The sequence below is a fragment of the Plecotus auritus genome (genome assembly GCF_963455305.1).
Source record: "Plecotus auritus genome assembly, chromosome: 9".
Taxonomy (NCBI): domain Eukaryota; kingdom Metazoa; phylum Chordata; class Mammalia; order Chiroptera; family Vespertilionidae; genus Plecotus; species Plecotus auritus.
This window is the reverse complement of record NC_137783.1, coordinates 111,316,706-111,336,147: the sequence shown is the minus strand read 5'-3', so window position 1 is coordinate 111,336,147 and position 19,442 is coordinate 111,316,706. Positions and strand designations below refer to the sequence as shown.

At 55.2% G+C, this 19,442-nt stretch overlaps 1 protein-coding gene across 8 annotated transcripts in view; it reads right to left on the bottom strand.

The window, feature by feature from the left end:
• Positions 1–3,495: 3,495 nt before the first annotated feature.
• The window catches only part of ARAP1 (ArfGAP with RhoGAP domain, ankyrin repeat and PH domain 1), a 63,382-nt gene continuing 47,435 nt past the window's right edge, over positions 3,496–19,442 (bottom strand). For 7 of the 8 annotated variants that reach the window (XM_080642990.1, XM_080642986.1, XM_080642988.1 and 4 more), the window contains 20 exons: positions 18,846–18,980; positions 16,557–16,692; positions 16,189–16,291; positions 15,204–15,399; positions 14,928–14,979; positions 14,675–14,838; positions 14,329–14,541; positions 13,886–13,991; positions 13,356–13,503; positions 13,181–13,267; positions 13,027–13,095; positions 12,609–12,726; positions 11,170–11,283; positions 10,789–10,934; positions 10,253–10,285; positions 6,658–6,740; positions 5,871–5,921; positions 5,622–5,685; positions 4,349–4,498; positions 3,496–4,109 (listed from right to left, as the gene is read on the bottom strand). In XM_080642990.1, coding sequence (XP_080499116.1) covers positions 4,092–4,109; positions 4,349–4,498; positions 5,622–5,685; positions 5,871–5,921; positions 6,658–6,740; positions 10,253–10,285; positions 10,789–10,934; positions 11,170–11,283; positions 12,609–12,726; positions 13,027–13,095; positions 13,181–13,267; positions 13,356–13,503; positions 13,886–13,991; positions 14,329–14,541; positions 14,675–14,838; positions 14,928–14,979; positions 15,204–15,399; positions 16,189–16,291; positions 16,557–16,692; positions 18,846–18,980 — 2,186 coding nt within the window. In that variant the 3' untranslated portion in view covers positions 3,496–4,091. The remainder of the gene's footprint in view (positions 4,110–4,348; positions 4,499–5,621; positions 5,686–5,870; positions 5,922–6,657; positions 6,741–10,252; positions 10,286–10,788; positions 10,935–11,169; positions 11,284–12,608; positions 12,727–13,026; positions 13,096–13,180; positions 13,268–13,355; positions 13,504–13,885; positions 13,992–14,328; positions 14,542–14,674; positions 14,839–14,927; positions 14,980–15,203; positions 15,400–16,188; positions 16,292–16,556; positions 16,693–18,845; positions 18,981–19,442) is intronic. The other variant, XM_080642987.1, reaches the window with a different exon arrangement.

Below are 19,442 nucleotides of genomic sequence, written 5' to 3'. Positions count from 1 at the left end.
GTGGCAAAGAGAGGACTCAGAGTGACTAAGGTGGAGGGAGAGATATACAGAAAGTGGCACAGAGTGGGGAAGGGCAGAATGCTGGGGAGACAGGCTAGAGGGAAAAGGCAGGCTGTGAGGAAAGAGAACACACTATAGTCAAGGAGGGGGAAGTGCCCCCTAGGCTGACAGGTGGTGGGAGGCGCCGTCCAGCCCAAATCTTTGGTCTCAGTGTTTGGAGGTGGGTGGTGGTGGGAGGACAGAGTGGAGGAGGAGCAGCAGGAAGGATGGGGACAATTTTCCTAGAGAGCTTTGTGTGTGGGGGAGTTCATACACGTGCAGAGTATGTGTGCGTGTGTGTGTGTGAGTGCAGCTGAGGTGTGCAGGCACGTGTGTGCAGGAAAAGTGTGTGTGTGGCATGTGTGTGCCTGTGCCACTGTGTCTCCAGGGTGATAAATACAGTACTAGGAGCTGTAACCAGGGCAGAGAAAGTACATAAATTTCCACAGGCTGAAAGTGGCATGGGGAGGGGACACACTAGGGCTGGACCAGCTGGGGATGACCAGGAAACTGTCCCTGACAGATCTTTCCAGGGCCAGTTCCTAGCTGGGTACAAGTGACCTGGGCGGACACACACACACCTTAAGTGCACTCCACATAGTAGGAACAAAGAGCAATTCCGAAGGGCTTCCTGAAGGAGATGTCAATCGGAAGAGAGACTGGGAGGTTCATGCAAGCTGTACTTACATGTATAAGAGACAGACAGACAGACATTCTCAAGATCAGGGTTTGGGTCACTTAGGTCACAGAGCTGGCTAAAGGAATAAAAACTTCATTTTTCTGGTGGGGGGAAGACTCCAAGGAGCCCATTTGACTGGGTTCTGGTCATATGTAAGAAACAGATAACACAGGTAAAAATCCCAACACCAGAGGCATGGGGGATAGGGCTGGAGGGCTCCCGGGGTCAACTAAGCGCCAACTGCTACACGCTGCTCACTGCAGTGACATCACTTTGCCTTTGGCTCATGCCATTCCCTCTCCTGGAGATGCCTTCCCCCAACTCCATCTGCAGTAATACACTTGTTTTCCAGCCTCACCTCATCCATGGAGTCTTTCCTGATCAATACTCCCTAACAGAAGGGCTCCCTCCTTCCCCCACACCACATACTCATCTGCTCCTACTCAGCATTCAGTAAAGCTCTACACACAGTAGATGTTCAAGAAATGCTCATTGAATGACAATACATGGGCCTGGAGAGGATTCTGGATGCCATGATGTTCCCCAGACATATTTGGGAAGGGGATTATCGAGGGATAGTGCTAAGTACTTCCACTTATTGGCTCATTTATCCTCCCATTAGTAGGTACAGGCATACTCGGAGATATTGTGAATTTGGTTCCAAACCAATACAATAAAATATAATAAAGTAAATTGTAATCTTTTTGCTGGTGGAGGGTCTGTCTTTACTTTGTAAAAAACACAATATCTGTGAAGCACAATAAAGTGAGGCATGTCAGTACTATTAATATCTCCAAAGTACAGATGATAAGAATGTCAAGGATCAGAAACCTTGGGAATTCAGTCAAAGCTCCACAGCTTGTAGATGGGAGTGTCAGCTCCACCCAGCTGGCATCCACACCCACGCTTTTCCAAAAAGAACCCAGCTGTGGTCAGGGGGCCTGGGAGCCACCAGAGCATGGGCCCAGGACAGAAGACCTCAGCTTCAGGCCCTCCTTCCAATCCAGCTCAGGGGGAAGAGGGGAGGGGTTAGGGCCCATCTTCCCTTCCCCTACCCCATTGATTTCCTGCAGAGCCCAAGGGTCTCCTGAGGACCAGAGGATCTTGATAGCTGCTGAAGCTTTGTAAGAGTGGGTAGGTTGAGCAAGGAGATGGAATCCTTGTGACAAACACCAACAGAGTTTCCTAATCCACCCAACACTGCTGTCATTGCCATAATTCATTAAGGTTGAGGCCCTAATGGCTCATGATTCCAAGCAAAAGTACATGAAACTCCTGACAGTTCAGATCCTCTTCCCCAGAGAACAAGTGGGGCCACTTATGAGAGAGAGCAGAGTTAAGGAGAGGAGTGCAGGAGGGAAACCACTCCAAAGCAGGGCAGTGGAAATGGACTTCAGCCCAGACCCAGGAGAGCTGTGTGACCCCTCTCTGAGCCTTACTTTCTTCCTCTGCCAGGAGATAGTGCATAGAGCACAGGCACTGAAACACGATAGGTGCTGGGTAAAGGGCTGTTCCCTCCTCCTCCTCCGGGCTTCTAGATCCCAGGAGTCCGAAGCACATCCCTGCACTGTGCTGCCTCCCAGAATATCACCAGTCTGGGAGTCAAAGTTAGAGACAGGTCCCACCCCCCACTCCAAAAGAGCAAGGCCTGGGCCAGGATGGTCACACTAGAGACTTACCAAGCCCGTTCTGAGACCCAATGTTGAGCTGTGGCTGCTCCCTGGTGGCCCCATGCAGTCACTGCAGCCAGGCTCTTGGCCAGGGCAGTGACATTGGCAACTTAGAAGAGGGCAGACTCCAGTCTCATCCATCCTCTCTCTGAGCCTGTCCAAGGTCAGATTCAGGGAAGATTCCAACCCCTGAGCACCTGGACAAGGGTCTGTCCTGGCTGTAGATGGAATGGTCAGCCTGGCCTGGAGAAGCCCACTTGGGGCAAGATAAGAGTCCAAGACTCAAGGGGCTTAGCCCCAGCCTTGGACCCATTCCAGTCTCCTGGCATCCACCTCCCATTCGCAAGGAACAAGGGACCTGGAGTCCAGGTTCCCAAGGTTCCTACCCAAACCCAGGCCTCCCCATGGAGCTGAATCACATGAGTCAGAGGTCATGTGACCCATCTTCCATCTCTCTGCCTAGCCCGAATGGTTGAGACTGAGGCTGAGAGGTCAGCCTGTCTGCCCGCTGGGCCCCTGGAGAGAGGCCGGTAATGAGACTAGGCAGAGGCGGGAATGTGGTGTCTGGCATCTTCCCAGGGAGTCCCAAATCATCTCTGAGCAGCTCATTATCTCCTCCACTTGCCAGGGCCTTGTCTTCTTGGAGGAAATGACCCAGCAGTGCCTAGTGAGGGCAGCTTCCCTGTGCAAGGCAGGGCCTACCTCTGGAGGGGTATGCACAGGGGCCAAGAGTACCCTGAGGCCCTTCTTCCTAATTTAATAAAACTCCTGTGACCCTGTGACCTTGTGTCTCAGAGGAGCTGGTGGGAGACTTCCCTGAGTCACACACATGCTCCTGCTCAGGAATAGGGGCCAGTCTGGATGGGGGTATGTCCTGGCTAGGATCGGGACCAGCACTGCCCACCCTGGCTGCACAGAAGTACAGTCAGATGGCATGGAGCCAGGCTGTGGCTCTGCCTGGGGGAGGGGAGAGTGGCTGCAGGGCCTAGAGAGAGCAGAGCCCAGGCCCTGGCTTCAGGGCTTCAGCACTCACCTCTGGGCTCCTATCTCCTCCTACACCAGAACACCAGAAACCCCCAACCAATCACAGGCCTCAGCACCACAGAATAAAATACACAGATATATTTATAGTATCAAAAGGTCCCCAAAGTGGGGAAGAGGCACCAGGCAACCTGGGCCCTCCCAGGCAGCCCAGACCAGAAGAGGGGCTGAAGACCCCCAAGTCTACCTCTCGGCCCTGTAGAAACTTACTCAAGAGCTCCCCCCACCCCCCACCCCCCACTCCCAGATGAGTGTTCCTTTAGAGTATCATCTTCCTGTTGTTTGTGCAAGGTGGCAGGCTCCCTTCCAGCGGGGGCCCCAGAGCTTCGAGCCTCTGGAAGGATGGTGTCCCTCCAGAGTTCCTGATTGATGCCCATCTCTCCAACCTCTCAAACTCAGGATGGGTGACCTGGGGGAGAGCAGACCAGGCCAGAAGGGCTGTGCACCTGGACAGAGCAGGTGCGGGGTTCCTCCTCAGAGAGGCCCTGCTGCCCCCACCCCAGCCAGGGATTTCCATGCTGCAGTCTGGATGTGGAATGTGGGGGTGCAGCTTCCTCATGCGCCCTCTGCTGGCTCACGGCAGGCACGCAGGGCATGAGGGTGTCTGAACAGGAAGGCTTCCAGGCAGCAAGAATCCCAGAGCCAGGGACTGGCTCCTGCACTCACATGTTTCTCAGGAGCTGTGGGAAGACACAGAAGCCCAGATTTCATAAGCACCTTGTGAAGGCTCACAGAGGCCGAGGTGTAGAGGGGGCTGCCGTGAACCAAGTGAACCAAAGGGGCCTGTCAGGACTCCTACTGAGGACAGAGGAACAGAGCCCCAGGGCACTCAAAAAGGAGAAGCAAAGAGGTAAGTCAGGTGGAAGGCAGCATCCAGCCAAGACCCCAGCCCTGCCCACAGGGACGGAGAGCCACTCACAGAAAGGGGGTCCGCAGCAAAGGCAGCCACGCTCCGGCGCATTTCGTTCTCATTGCCACGCAGGGGGATCAGCGATACGCTGCCCAGCCGGACCTCAGGGACCACCCGGGACACGCGTGAGGGCTCTGAGGGCCACACCAGGCCATCGTGCTGGGGAGCAGGGGAGAAGAGGGATGCTGAGACCTGGGCTCAGCTTTGGCCCACTCAGCTCCAGATCCGCCCACCCTTCCCAGAAATGACTCCAGCTATGATCCGAGGTGACACCCTCAGCTTTGATCCCAGCCGATATGAGAAGCAGCTGTTAGGAGAACATGACTGTATTCCTGGCAAAGCCCAGCCAATTATGTTACCCAACAACTCTCATCTCCCGGTCCACAAACAAGCTGCTCCGGGAACGCAGCACCAATAAAACAGTTTGCCTCCTCTCACCAGGAACCAAGTAAACTACAGCATCTACCGTTTCCCTTTAGACCTTGACTACTAAAAGAACTCAGCCCAAGCCCTGGTACAGTTTTGTCTCTCTTCTTCCTAAACAATTCTGAGCTCTCAGCTAAAACCTGTTTAAGCCCAACCCCTCAGCCCTGCTCGAAGTCCCCAGCCTGCTCCCACCTGGCCCACTGCAGCAGCCACCTCCCTGGCCTCCTCACCTCCAGGCCGGTCCTGTAGTCCATCCTCCCCTGTATGCCACGTCCAGAATGAACCCTCTCAAACTCAAACCCACACCACTCTTTCTTGCTTAACACTCTCCCTTAAAACTGCCAACTAGGTCAACTTCAGCTTCCGTGGCCTTCAAGGGTCTTTGAGGCTTTGCTCCCGACTCCCTTTCCAGTGCATGTCTGACACTCCTAGCTTCTCCCTCTACACTCCGCTGGACAGTCTGTAGCTCTCTTGCTGTGCCTTTGTGTAAACTGTTCCCTTTGCCTAGAAGCCACCCCCTACCCCCTACCCCCTACCTTTGCTTGAACGTTCCCTCATCCACAAAGACTCAGCTCCTGTGACCCCCCTCCCTGCTGCCTTTCCCACACACCCACCCAAGGACAGGTGTCTGCACCCTTTGTCTCTAGCATGCCCAGCTCCAGGATGGACCAGAGCAGGCACTGGGAAGGGTTTAATGAGCAAAGGAACAAACAAAATGAATTAAAAACAACTCGAAATTTCCTTGAACAATTGGTAGCCTGGATAGTGAAGAAGCAAACATCCCATTCACCACAATGAATGCCTCCTCAGGACCCCCTTCCCCGCAACACCCAGTCCTACCCTCTGCACCTGGTACCTGCACAAAGAGAAAGGTGGCGAACCACTCCCGGAGCTCCATCTGCGTCTCACAGCAGAGGTACCTGCAGGGTGGGGCACAGGTCTGGATGCTGCCAAGGGCCGGGCTAAGCAGGGAACACCCTGCCCATCTCCCCAGCCCAGGGTCTCAGGGTAGGGCACAGATCTGGACAGTGAGGGGGACCCATTCAAGGGGGACAGGCTACCATCTCTCCTCGGCCTGGGGTCTCAAGACAGGGCCCTCGCTCACCACTGCTGCTTCTCGTGTTTCTCTGTCTGGTGCACCACAGTGAAGCCCCAGCTGCAGAGGGATGAGTGGGGTCAGTTGACAGCCCCCAGCGGCCTCACAGCCCAGGTTCGCAGGATAGAGCCCAGAAGCATGGGCCAGAGCTGGGAGCAGAGTTCAGGGCCTTCTTGCAAGGGTAGCATATCCTATCTACTGCCTCTCCTCTCACAGCCTCCCAGGCCCTTGGCTCCCCCATCCTCAGCCCTACCCCACCCTAGTCCTGCCCTAGTGCCTCAGATAAAGCCAGGCACAGCCAGCAGAAGAGTCAAGAAAGTCAGGACGCCGAGCCTGGTGGCTTCTTAAATTAATAACAATACTAATGGCTATGCATCACTTTTCAATTTTTGAAAACATACAGCCACTCTTTGAAACAACTGTCGTATTATTTTCCCCATTCTACAGATGTACAAAGTGAGGCACAGAAAGGTCCCAGAGATAGTCAGTAAAAGGGTTTCAATCCAGGCCAGTAGTTCTCAAATATGAGCAAGGATCAGAGTTCCCTGAACGCCTGTTACAGCACAGACTGCTGACCCCACTCCCAGGATCCACCTGCCAGCAAGTCTGGGTGGTACCCCAGAAGTGGAGTTACTAATGTGTTTCCAGGTGACGCTGATGCTGCTGGTCTGGGAGACACCTTCAGAACCACCGAAGCCACCCATCAAGTTCAAAGCCCCCAGATGTACCTTCCCCCCATCTGTTCTGAGCCCCCACAGGTCCCAGCTATAGACCCCTCTCTCTAGGTCCAGCTCACCAGGTGGGTGGCCGGAGTTTCTTCTTCACTCCCAAGTAGACTTTGAGGCTCTTCACGGGCCACTCCTTCTCAGGTCTATGACTCTGGGGATGGGGGAGGGCAGAGGGAGAGGGTACTTCAGTCAGTCGTGTGGACATTGGGGCACTTCACCCCACTAGGTACCTCCCTCCTCCCTCACCCAGCCCCCTCTGCATCCCAGCACCAGGAAGCCTTCCTGACAAAGCCCCCCCTGTTCACAATCAGCCCAATGAAGCCCCCCAGGCCTCTCTCCCTGCAGCGGCATCAGACAGTCAACCCTCAGTCCCCTAGGCAGCCATTCCAGTGGGATCCAGAGCAATGAGTCCCAGTCCCAGAGAGAGATGTCTGCACATCACCCTCTGGCACCAAACTGAACAATGCTGGGTGATCTGGTTGGTTGCTCATGTTTGTCTCAGGTTATTTATCCCTCACCCCTCCCTGCCCCATGGAGGCTCCAGGGTTGACTGTGTGAACAGAAGGCCGTGGGGCCAGCAGCTATCGCTCACTGGCTCCACGAGGGGAAGGCCGATGACTCAAGCTGAAGCAGAACAGCTGTTCAGTAGACCAAAGGAAGAACTTCCCGATGGTCTAGGTCAGGAAGCGAGAAACCGATGTACTGGGGAGGGACACCAGGACATCGACAGGCTCACTTCTGGCCTCCACCTCTGCGCATATGGGTCTGGACGTGGAAGGAGCAGGCTGGCTCAGAGGCAGGGAAATGGGAGCAATAACCGCCCAAGGAAGAGGTTGGTTGGAGGTCAAGCTAATGAGTCTTCCTCCTGCTCTGGGAGCCACTTGCTCGAAGCCCTGTCCCCACCAGGCACCCCTGGAGCCAGCAGTGGCACCAGGGTGAATGGCAGGGGAGATGGACTCACTTACAACCAAAACTGGGGGTCAGAGAATGAGCCAACCCCACCATGTTTCCCACCATTGCTCCTAGGCACCCCCAGGCATGGCTCCTCTGCAAGAACAAAAAGAGGGAACTAGGGGATGGCCAGGGGAGAGAGAGACAATTTCAGGATTTGGCGGATTCCCTGTGAGGTCACTAAAGGATGGACTGCCTAGGGATTAGTGGAGACTTCAGTGCTGTCATAAGTCGTGGCTTAAGAGTGGCTCACTAGGATCCTTTATCCTGCTTTCACCCAATCTCCCCTGATGACCGAGGCCTTGATGGAGAACCCCTATGTCTCCTACACACAGCACCTGCCCAAGACAGCCTGGGACAAACTGGGCCGTGGGCACAGGATGATCCAAGCTACAGGCAGGGAGGAATCTGGGCAGTGGAAGGGAAATTAGGCTGTGATATGGGAGAAACAAGGTGTGGGAAGAATACAAGGAAAAAACCTACATGCATGAGCTGAGAGAATTGAAAAAATCAGACTGCAGGTTGAAAGAAAGCAGGTGGCAGGACTGGAGAGACTGAGACAGGCTGTAAAAGAAACTGGGCTGCAGTCGCAGCTTGCGCCGTGGGCTCTGGGCCTCACAGAGGAAAGGATGTGGGGAAACTGAGGCTGCAGGTATAGAAGGCATCAGGTTGAGGGAATGGAAAGCAGGCTTCGGGCTCAGAAGTCAGGCTGTGGGCATGAGAGGAAGTGAAGTGGAAGCAAAGAGGGAAAGGAACAGGGCTGTGGGTATGATGGGAATGATGGTTCCAGTCAGGGCGTGGAGAGAATTATAGGAATTGAGGAATTCAATCCAGGCTGTGGCTCCGTGAGAATCTGAAAAACCACCCCAGGCCTCGGCTGCCTCAAGCTCCGGTGTGCATGGTGCATGGGTGGCATGTGCATGGCTGAGACAGGAAGGTGGAGGAGTGCTGGGGGCAGGCAAGGGGAGTCGCAGTCAATGTAATCATTGGTCCCCAAGGAGTTCATTTCTAATCAACCAGCTCATGTTTCCAGCATCTCTGAGGTCTGAGGTTACTAGCAGAGAAGGAAGTTTACCCCTTGATGCTCAAAGACCTCTCTGGAACCAAGATCTTTCTAGAATGTGCCTTTCCCAGGTGCCTTGGGGTCTTTAACAATGAAAGGTTTCCTAGGACAAGGAGAGGGTTCACATATCCTAAATGCCAGGGATTGTCCCAAATATTCTGTCCTGTTGCTCAATAAACCAGCAAATACCAAAATTACCAGCACCTCGGTAGCCAAAACACATCTCCCTGGGGCTTCAGTCAGGCCGAGGCGCTGGCGGCCACTGGGGAGAGCACCACTCACCCTGTACTCATCAGCCCCGGCTGTGGAGTCCTTGATTCCTATGATACTTCAAGGAATAAAAAGATCAAGCTTTGATGCTAATAAATCTGGGTGTGAATCTATCTACCACCTAGAGATGGCCTGAGGCAAGTCACTCGAAACCTGTTTCTCACCTGTGGAATGGGGACAGGACCCTCCTCCCCGGGCAGCATGAGATTACATGTCCCAGTATGTGAAGGGTTTGAAAAACATTGCATCTGTTCCCTCTTCCTAGCTCTCCTGTCTTCTCCCCTCCATGCCAAGGGATCAGCCATTGCTTTTCCAGGTGCCCCAGCCACACTGTCCTCACTGATGGGCTTGGTCTGCTCCACGGGGCTATTGCCCTTAGAGTGAGGGGCCCAGGGAAATAACATCCCAGAACCAAGGAGGACTGACTGAAGGGGTGGACAGGCCCAGAAGTTAAGGATGCGATCACAGAAGGAGGTAAAGGATAGAAGAGGAGGCATTCCCCACAAGGCTCGGCAGGAGCCCTGGCTGCATTAATAGAAAGATAATGTGCAAAGAAAGGGAGGTGAGGGTCCTGCTCCATCTACTCTGCTTCCTCACGGCAGCCAGGCCTGTTCAGATGTTCTCAGGAGATGAAGCGGCAGGAAGGGCTGGAGACACTGGTGGGGGTGGTGTGGGAGCTCAGGTTAGTCCCCTCGGCTGGGAACACATTTCTGCTGCCTGTCTCTGCAGGGCATCTATGTTCTGTGGCCCCCAAGGCATAGCTGGGACCCACAGAGATGTCACAAGACATATTCTCGCTGAATCTGGGCAAGAGCCTTCTGCCAGGCAAAAGTACCCCTTTAGGTCTAGGGCAGCCCTGTGGGAGGACTAGATGAGCTCTCCTCTCCCAGGGGTGTGCAAACAAGGGCTGGCAACTGGGCCAGCCTCTACCAGGTCACAAGCCTTTGTAGCCCCTCCCCTCCCTAGTGTTTTAGGATCAGGATGGTAGCAAGGCCATTTTGATAGCCCCAGAACCCTCTCTAGGGTTAAAAAGAGCGTAGCTCCAGCAGTACAGGAGATGAGGACCAGTACTCTAATTCAAATATAGGGACCTCTGTTGTTGGCTCCTTCACCTCCACACTGAGTCCTCTGGAAAATTCTAGAGCATCACATTGATGGGGGACTCCTACTTTAGGAAAAGGACTCTGGGAAAGGTTTGGGGATGAAGTGCAGGAACCTAGGCCACAAACCCAGTGTAGGGCCAGTGCTGATTGGCGAGGGGGCAGGGAACCATGCCTGGAGATGGCCAGGAGCTCTGGCTTGTCCTCATGCTCCCCCCCCGGGCTCACTTGGCCCCCAGGTGGTGTAAGGCAGCTGGCAGCTGGCCCACAGCTACTCACGGTCTCAGGGGCCCCGCTCCACGGCCTCTGGCTCTGTTTGATAGAGGATCAGGGTTACAGAAGAAGGAGGCCCAGGTCCAGAGCCAGGACGGTGTGCGTTGTGGTGTGTGGTGGGATGTGGCATGTATGTGCAAAAGATGTTGGGGAAAAGGTTGTCAGGATAGGGTCTGGTCTGGGAAGACACCCAGCATGTGGACAGAGTGGGCCCACAGGGGATGTGACCTGTGTAGCAACAAGACATGTCTGGACCACAAGTTGGGCTGTCACCATGTAGCATGTTCCTGTGTGTGTGTCATAACAAGGCATAAGGCACAGGTGGGAAAGCACAGGCCTGATGTGATGGCATCCAGGTCCCAGGGACTAGAGGGGCTATAGAACAGAGCAGAGTAGCCACCCAGGGCCACTGCTATGTTGGCCCAAGACCCCTCAATAGAGATGCTCCCACTGGCAAACCCAAGGGAACACCTGTGCATGGGTGTCTGTGCACACTCAGGTGCAGGGCCCTTCGCAAGGCAGGACCCAGCAGGGCCACTTACCCGGATCTCCTTGTAGAGCCGCAGGCAGCTGCTGTTGAGGATGAAGTAGCGATCATGGAAGCCACCTGAGGGCAGGCCCAGGCCCAGGAGGCTGCGGTCCTCGCGGAACTTCATCATGCCATGCTTGGTGTCACCCACATGGCTGGCTGGGGAAGGACTGGAGTGGGCATTGACTGCACAAACCTCCTACCCGTGGGTCCAGACACCCAGGGTAGGGTCCCAAGATGAAGGAAAGTGCCCCATCCTACCCCAGCCTCTGCAGAGGCCTGCCCGTCTGGTGCCCACTGCCTGAGCACCACCACACATCACACCGCCAGGTCCTGCCCGGCCCTGTAGACACCACCCACCGAGGTATACCACCCATCCAGGTACACCACCTACCCAGGTACAGCAGCATGGCCTCCATGGACTGGTACTTCTTCACCACCAGGTAACTGTCTATGCCCAGCCCATGCAGGATGGGCAGCACTTTCTCCGAAAAGTGCAGGGGGCGCTCTGGGGAGAGGGCACACCCACCGTCACCAGGGTCACGTGGCGTGACAGCACTGAGGGCTGGCACATGGACACACATCACCTACATGCACTCTCACCGCCACCTAGCACCACCACAATCACCATGACCTCCTCCCACACCCAAGCTTCAGGCATGACACATCCTGCTGGCGCCACAGCTGCTCGACCCAACGTGTCCAAACCCAAGCAGTGAGCTTTCCTATTGTCCTCGTGAGGAAACACAGCCCCACCCACCAGGCTGCCCAGCCAAAACCACCCCTCCTCCTTCCACAGGTCAAGTCTCCCTGCTTTTGTTCAGCTCCTTTGCTTCTCCTTGGCCATGTTACCATCTTCTCCTCAGACTCATACTGTGGCCTTCAAAGTGGTCCCTGCATGAGCTCTCACTCCCATCTCCCCCAGCTCTCTCCACCCAGCAGCAAGGAGACAGCTTTTTAAACTCCCAGTCACTAACCCTTCGCTGGCCACCTCTCCCTCCGCAGCACAGCCCCACCAGTGCCACAACCCCTCACGGCCCTTATCTCAAGTTCACTGAAAGGGCGCTGTCTCTGGCCATCGGCCTTTGCCCATGCTGTTCCTCCTCTTCACCAAGTTACCCCTTTTCTTCACATCCTAGTTCAGGGACCCCAAAGCCAGAGACCCTGTTGTAAGTTCTGGTGGTGTGGTGGCCCTTTCCTGAACAGCAGCCCACACAGCTGTAGTTGTACATTTACTGACATGCTCACAGGATTAATATCTCTGTTCCATACCAGACTAGCCCCTAGGAGGTAGGGACTGCATGTTGGCCTAGAACTCCACAAATAACAGTAAAAATGCACAGACATACCTCACCATCCACTGCCATCAAGGTCACCCTTCACCCTAAAATGCCTTTATCACCCCCCTTCACTACCATAGCCTCTTCACAACACCAACACAACCATCCTTACCTATACCACCACCCCACCCACCCCATGGTCATCACCACCCACTGTCCCCTTCACCACCACCAAGGTCACATGATCAATCCCATGAACAAATTCAGCACCATTACCATTGCAAGCAATACTATTCTCATTGACACCTAAGAAAAAACATTGTCTTAGTTGACACCATATACCCCTTTACTGTTCCTCCCAGCAGCACTATAACTGTGACCTCAAGCCCCATCAGCACCGTCACCACCATTACTGAGATCATAGTGTGACAACAATTTGTCATTCCAAACCCCCTTCACCACCACTGCCCCCACACTTCAGGGTAAGGGAAGACACACTGGGACTGCAGCCCAGACAAGGACACGCTGGCACCATATACTGGTGGTCACCTACCTGTCTCCTCCCTCTCATTGACCTCAAAGCAGGTCCAATAGTCCTTCTCCCTGATGCTCACATTCCTGCGATCCAGGATCTCCAGGGTGAGCTCCTCAGCTGTCATGGATGCTGGGATCTGTGATGACCGAGAGGAGATCAACCTAACCTATCCCCTGCCCCACCACAACCTTGCTGTGCAATCCAGCCCTCCCCTCTCAGAGTCCTCTGGAGGCCTGGGATGCAGGAGGGTGTCTCTGAGTCATCCTGATGAGCTGGGTGGGGAGGCAAGGAAGAGACAGGCCAAGCACCACCCAGATGCAGGTCCCAAACCAGGGCTCCCTTTGGGATAGAAGCCCTGCTCCCACAGCCATCTGAGCCTGTGTCTGGCCCAGCCTGACTCTTCTAGCCACTTGGCTTCTAGGTCCCGGGCCCCCACCTTGATATGCTGCTCAGCCTCTGCCTTCTTCTCCTCCAGGTACACAGTGCAGATGAAGTCACCGGCGTGCTATAAGGAGACAGGGATAGATGCCTGGGGTGTGGGTGCAGGTGGATGGCCTGGCCCCCGCCCCATCCCAGGTCCTGTCCTTCACCTGTGTCCCACTGGCAGTGCCAGCCACACGCATCTTTACAATGGCAGTGATCTCTTCCCGCTGCTTCCTCAGCTCCTCCTCGTCCACCTGGGAAGGGGGCAGGGGCAGAGACAGATGGTCACTGCTGTGCAGGAGGCTCAGCCCTGCCCTCCACCCCCACAGGCTAGGGACGCACACTAAACACCACCACATAGTGGTTGATGAGGTCTTCCACCACATGGCCAGCCTTGTAGTCCTGCCCATCTGTCTGGAAGAGCGTGGGCCCAAACACGATAGCCAGGTTGTGTGTGTTCATCTGATTCGTGTCGGAGAAGCACTGGACGCTGGACAGGGAAGGACGGAGGCTTTGAGTGAGGAGTCCGGCCCACCTCACCTTCCCAATTCCTGACAGGTCTATGACTGGAGAGAGCCCAGGAAAGATCCTGGTCAAAGCAGGGTTAATTAAGGGGAAGTGGGGACACTTTTTGGCCATGTCTTAGGTCCTTGGGAAGAGTAGGGCTGGGAAGCTGGAAACCTGGCCAAGGTCTCTATTTTCCCAACTGCAGGAAGTTGGGAGACAAAGTGTCCAAGATTAGGGCACCTCATAAGTCAACACTCAGTTCCCAGGCCTACCTGGTTCCCAGAGGAGGGCAGTCAGCAGGGCTGGGATAGAAGAATCTTCTCTACCTCATCCCCCCAGAGCCTCCCAATAGTAGCGCTCCTCACCAGTACAGGTGGCTTATAAGGGCCTTCACCGTGGCCCGGTTGACTGGCGGCAGACGTGCCAGGAGCCCCCGGTACCTGGAGATCTTCTCTTCCTCATCCTCAATCTCTGGGTTGGGGGAGATAGATTAGGTCAGGACCCTCCCTGCCACCTCCACCCGTAACCACCCCCCTATCCCAACCCTCTGGCTGCTCTGCCTGCCTCTCACCCCAGGGAACAGTACACCTTGCCCCCTCTAGGGCAAATCCTACCAGGCCCTCAGAAGTTGCCAGCAATGTATAAAATGACAATAGGAATGAGAAACAGGAGGGAGGGGGACTGGAGGCTGCCTGCTGGGGCATGTTTAGCCCAAGTGCATACTGGGGAGGGGCTGGAGTCCTGAGACAGGAATGGACAAGTCAGCAGCACTGGCCTGGATCTCACTAGGCACGGATGTAGGGCCCACCTGAAGCCTCCAGCCAGAATAGGCGCTGGGCTCGAGTGAAGAGCCCATCAGGCAGGTCTCGCAGAAAGCGTTTGAGCGCCGAGGAGACATTGTCCACGTGTTGCTCGCCCTCCTTGAGGTGCACAGAGCGAGCATCCTGCCGCAGGCTCTCCAGTAGCTGCTGTGTCTTTGAAGTCTGTCCACACTTGCGGTAGATTCCCTCGGAGGTCAGGCCTGGAGAGGGGTGGAGCTGAGCTGGGGGCGGACAAAACTGAGGGCCTAAGGCATTGGTCATGGGGTGGGGCCTCCCAGCTACTTTCACAGGGACTCTGGAAAGGTGAGGCTTGGCCTCTGGGACAGAGCTCACCACACTGCGTGATGTAGTCCACGCAGCGGTACACTATCACTGGGATGTCCGAGTCTCCCAGCTGCTGCTCCGACAGTGTATCCCCCGAGCTGGCCGCTGCTTTCTGGATGGACCCCAGCCAGCCCACAAAGTCCAGTCGCCGTTCTCCCTGGATATACAGTGTCCTGGGCCCGGGACAGTCAGTCACTTGGAGTCTAACCCTGCCCCACCCCTCCCAGGCTTCTCAGAGCCCCTCAGGCAGACCAGGGCTCACCTCCTTCTCTCCACCAGCACCAACACCTGGTTCTCGCTGTCCCCTTGGACGGCTGTGGAGGAGCCAGTAGAAGTAAGGCCTGGGCCTTGTTCATGGTCCCCAACTTGCTCCCTCCTGAGGCTTTCTGAACACACACACACCCCTGGGACCCACCCACCAGCATATGGGGTCACAGGGTAGCATTCAGACTTCCAGGGAGGGGCTGGGAGCCTGGGAGCCTGGGAACCCAGGATCCGGTGCCCTGCCGGTTGGGGCCCCAGGGCTGGATCCACGCACAAAGCTCCTGCAGTTTCCGCAGTTGCAATGGCTCCTCGCAAGGCCCCTCTGGGAAGATAGCATGGAGCTCGGAGCCGGTGAGAGAGAACCAGCCCTCCTGGGCCCGCTGTAGGCTCAGGCCAGCTTTGTAGGGTAGGCGCCCAAGTCGCTCAAAATCCCGGGCCAGCAGATCCTCAGCCAGGGGAGGCACGAACGCCTGTTGGGGAAGACCAGAGACTGCTTCGGCCACCAGCACTTCCTGCCCAGACACCTTGGCTTGTGGGTGCATGCCCACTGCCCACCCAGCTGCCTCCTCTTTCTTCCCCAGGGCAGAACCCAGCAGAGTGAATGAACTCAGGTGTATTATGCCCCATATCATACCCATTCAGATGTGCCCTTCTCTGGAAAACCTTCTGACACCAGAGAAGGATGTCCTTCTCTGCGCCCCCAGGGCGCCAAAGCTTCCCTGTCCTCTGCTGTGGCACTGATTATACTGTCATTGCTACCTGGACCCCATCTGTCTTCCCCATCAGCATGGAGCACCTGAAGAGCCAGGACCAAGACATTCATCTGGGTCCCCGGGGCTCTGAGAAATGACCACCAGGAGCCCCACAGACGACTGAGCAATGACTAAGGGAATGATAAAAGTCACAGGCCCTCATAGCACGGGGACCCCAGAGGGAGCCTGGCTGGAGTCCCCAGGGCAGAGCTCTCCTCTGCAGGCTCCCTGCCTCCTTTCTCCAGGACAAGGAGACAGCTGAAGACGGCTCTGCCTGCCATTCATTATTACACATCTATTGAGCACCTACGGAGTACAAGGCCCACATAGTTGAGACAGGTTTCCTGACCACCCCCGAGTGCTGATTATGGTAGGCCCTGGGCCTGAGAGCCTGCTCTGTGTCGGCTGCCCTCCATCCTGGGGGAGCTGGCATATATGGGATCTGCCAGGAGGTCCCACCATACTCCCTGTAGGACTCCCTCCCACCCTCCTGCTAACCAGGCCCACCTTAGCAATGCACTTGACCCACTCACGAGCCATGTCCGCACTCTCCAGTCCAAACAGATATAGTCGCTCTCCCTCCGTGTACACCTCAAAGGTGTGCTCAAAGCTGTAGATACACAGGCCAGGATTCAGCCCCACCCACAGCCCTGCCCCCACATCACTGCTATTCTCTGCCCCACCCCATGACTGCCCTTGTGAGTGCCCTTCACCTTGGCCCCTAAGAGTTGGTGGGAAAGCCTTAGGTGGGGCCTCAGGGGACTGTGTGACTCTGAGGAGGTCCTGCCCCTCTCTGGGCTTCTTCCCAATGGGGTGGTGGTGGGGGTTAGATCTTATAAGAATAACAGTCTGTGATTCTGCCCAGGAGTGCTCACCCATGGGTGTCAGGAGGGGACACTGCCAGGCACACAATCTCGCTGGCCCGAATCTCCCCGTTGGGGGTCACTGCCCGCTCATTCTCATAGTAGCTCAGGACCCCGTCACTAAGGACACACCAGCGTCGGCTGAACTCTGGGGAGAAATTGGTCAGGGGAACCATGAGAGAGCCACCCAGCCTCACCAGAAAACCACCTCTGCATCCTCCCTGGGCTCCCACACCTACCCGGTCCATGTCCTCTTCATTCTAACTCACAAGCTTCCCCCAATTTCACCTTCCTTTCTACAGCCCTGTGACCCAGCCCAGCCCAGCCTCTCTCCTGGACCACTGCAGTGGCCTCTTCACTGCTCTTCCAGCCTTGCTTCTTCCAAGAGTCAAAAGTGATCTAGCACTGGCCAGTGTTTTCAGTGGTTAGAGTGCCGCCCTGCACACCAAAGGGTCTCGGGTTCAATTCCTGGTCAAGGGCATGTACCTGAGTTGCAGGTTCAATCCCCAGCCCTAGTCGAGGCACATGCAGGAGGCAACCAATCGATGTGTCTCTCACATCAATGATTCTCTCTCTCTCTTTCTCTCTCCCTGACCTCCTTCTTCCACTCTCTAAAAATTAATGGGAAAAAATATCCTTGGGTGAGGATTAATTAAAAAAAAAAAAAAAAGTGCTCTAGCAAAACCAGATTCTGTCCTTCCTCAGCTCAAAACTCTTCCATTACCCACCCCATCCCCCTTGTCCTCAGAACGAAGTCTGTGGCCCTCGGCCTGGTATTCAAGGCCCTGCTGGGTCTGCCAGTTCCCACCTCTCCAGCCCCCTTTCTGGGCACATACCCCACCTCCCTTCTTTTCTCATCCTGTTCCCTCCCTACACCCATCTTCCTTCAAATCCAGTCCAAATGCCCTAAGAAGCCTTCCATGTGCCCCTCCCTCTCCTGTACCCCACCTTCCTTTGCCAGCAGCACCCATTACTCTATACTCTGCCTCCTCTTATAATTGCTCCAAGGAGTCTGACAAGATTCCATAAAGGAACAGAAATAGGAATCTGGGCCAGGAAAGGTAGGAGAAAGAACAGAATGTCAAGGTCATTCAGACTCATGAAGCATTGAGCTTCACACTGGCTCAGGGCTTCCTGGAACCCAGGACAAAAAAAGGATGACTCAGGAGCTACATAAATGACACCATCAGGCAGAGAGAGGTAGAATGGACAGTGCCTCAGGGGGAGTGAGGTGATGTACAGCACAGAGCTCCAAAGAAATCTCTCTGGGAGTTGGAGGGCCTCAACCGGGGATGTTGAGGGATGCGGTGAGCAATGGTATTGACAGTGTTCCCATAGTGGACTCTGTCTCTCATCCTATCTACAAGAACGTGGCATTGCCCTCTGAGGGTGACATATCCCAGAACCTGCCCCCCAAGGCTGAGCTCCCTCTAAGAGGACCAGCCTTGTCTCAGTCACCCTTCAGCCTGCAGACATTTGCCAAGTGCCCACTGTGTACAAGGCACTGTTCTAGGCTCGGGGCTACAGTGGTGACCAAGAGGAGCTTATGTTTCAGTGGGACACAGAGAATCCATAAACAGACCTATAAACAGATTAATGTCAGATAAATGGTAGGAAAGTAGGATGAAAGCAGGGTAAATAGGGAGTGCTATTTTGGATTAAATGGTTCAGGATGAAGTCTCTAAGGAGTGACATTTAAACAGAGACCCAAATGAAGTGAGGGACTGACCATGCAGATACTTGGAGAAAAGCATTTTGGGCATAGGGCACAGTGAGTGCAAAGGCCCCGGTGGGAGTGAATATGCACGTCTGAGAACCAGCAAGGCCAGTAAGGCTGGAGTAGAGTGAGTGAGAGGAGCGAGGTCAGGGAGGTAATGCAGCATGACATGGAGGTCCTTGTAGGGTGTGTAAGGACCGTGTATATACTCAGAGTTGGTGAGCAAATGGAAGACTGAGATAAGAGAGGGACGGTGCTTTAAGCTTAGTCCTCAAACTTCCTAATATCCACCGACTCCAAATGCCAGATGCCCAGCATAGGGCCAATACCAATAGGTGTTCAATAAAGGCTTCTTTAGTCCAAAGGAAACAGGCAGTGCTGTGCTCTACAGTGTTGTGCCCTACTTACATCCTGATGATGCCATTTATTAAGCACCTACTGTGTACCAGAGACCACATCCGGGAAGCCCTCCAGGTTGACTCTGCCAGGGTGCACATGGCACCCTCATGGGCCCACCAACCTGGCCAGCACTAGCTTTTCTGGCCTTGCCACCATGCCAGAATGGCACCTTCCCAGGCACCCACCTTCCCGGGCACGGCGGTCCTGCAGCGGCTTGACAGCAGAAGCGGTCTTGTAGAGGAAGCCACTGTGGCTCACAGTTGGCAGGACAATTGAGTAGTGCTTTTCCAGGGGCTTCATCAAATCCAGCCTAGGTACCTCTTTGGGGAAGGGGGAGAGGGCGTAGAAAGGCTGGTCATACTTGCCATCCAAGGGGCAGCCCATCACCCATACCTGGGTTGGGCATCCAAGCTTGCCTTTAAGTTACCAGACTCGGATCCCCTGACTAGCACTCTCAGGATCTCACTGCCACATCCAGGATTTTGCCCCAGCCGTTCTCCAATTCTCCCCCTCATGTGCAAATTCCACCCTGCTCCCAAGCCCGACCCACCCCACCCTCCCTGTTGCCTGTTGAGGCAAAGGGCCAGCACACTAGAATGAGGGGGGCCTTGGGCAAACTTGATAACAATCCCCAAAGGGAGGTTTATCCCTGATGATGCAAACCCTAAGGAAGCAGCCTGGCTGCTTCAGTCCCAAAGCCCAAGCCAGCTGGGTGGTCTCCTGTGTCTCCCTGGACACCTGGGCTCTCTCCAGCCCAGCACACCACACCCACCCGTGGCCCT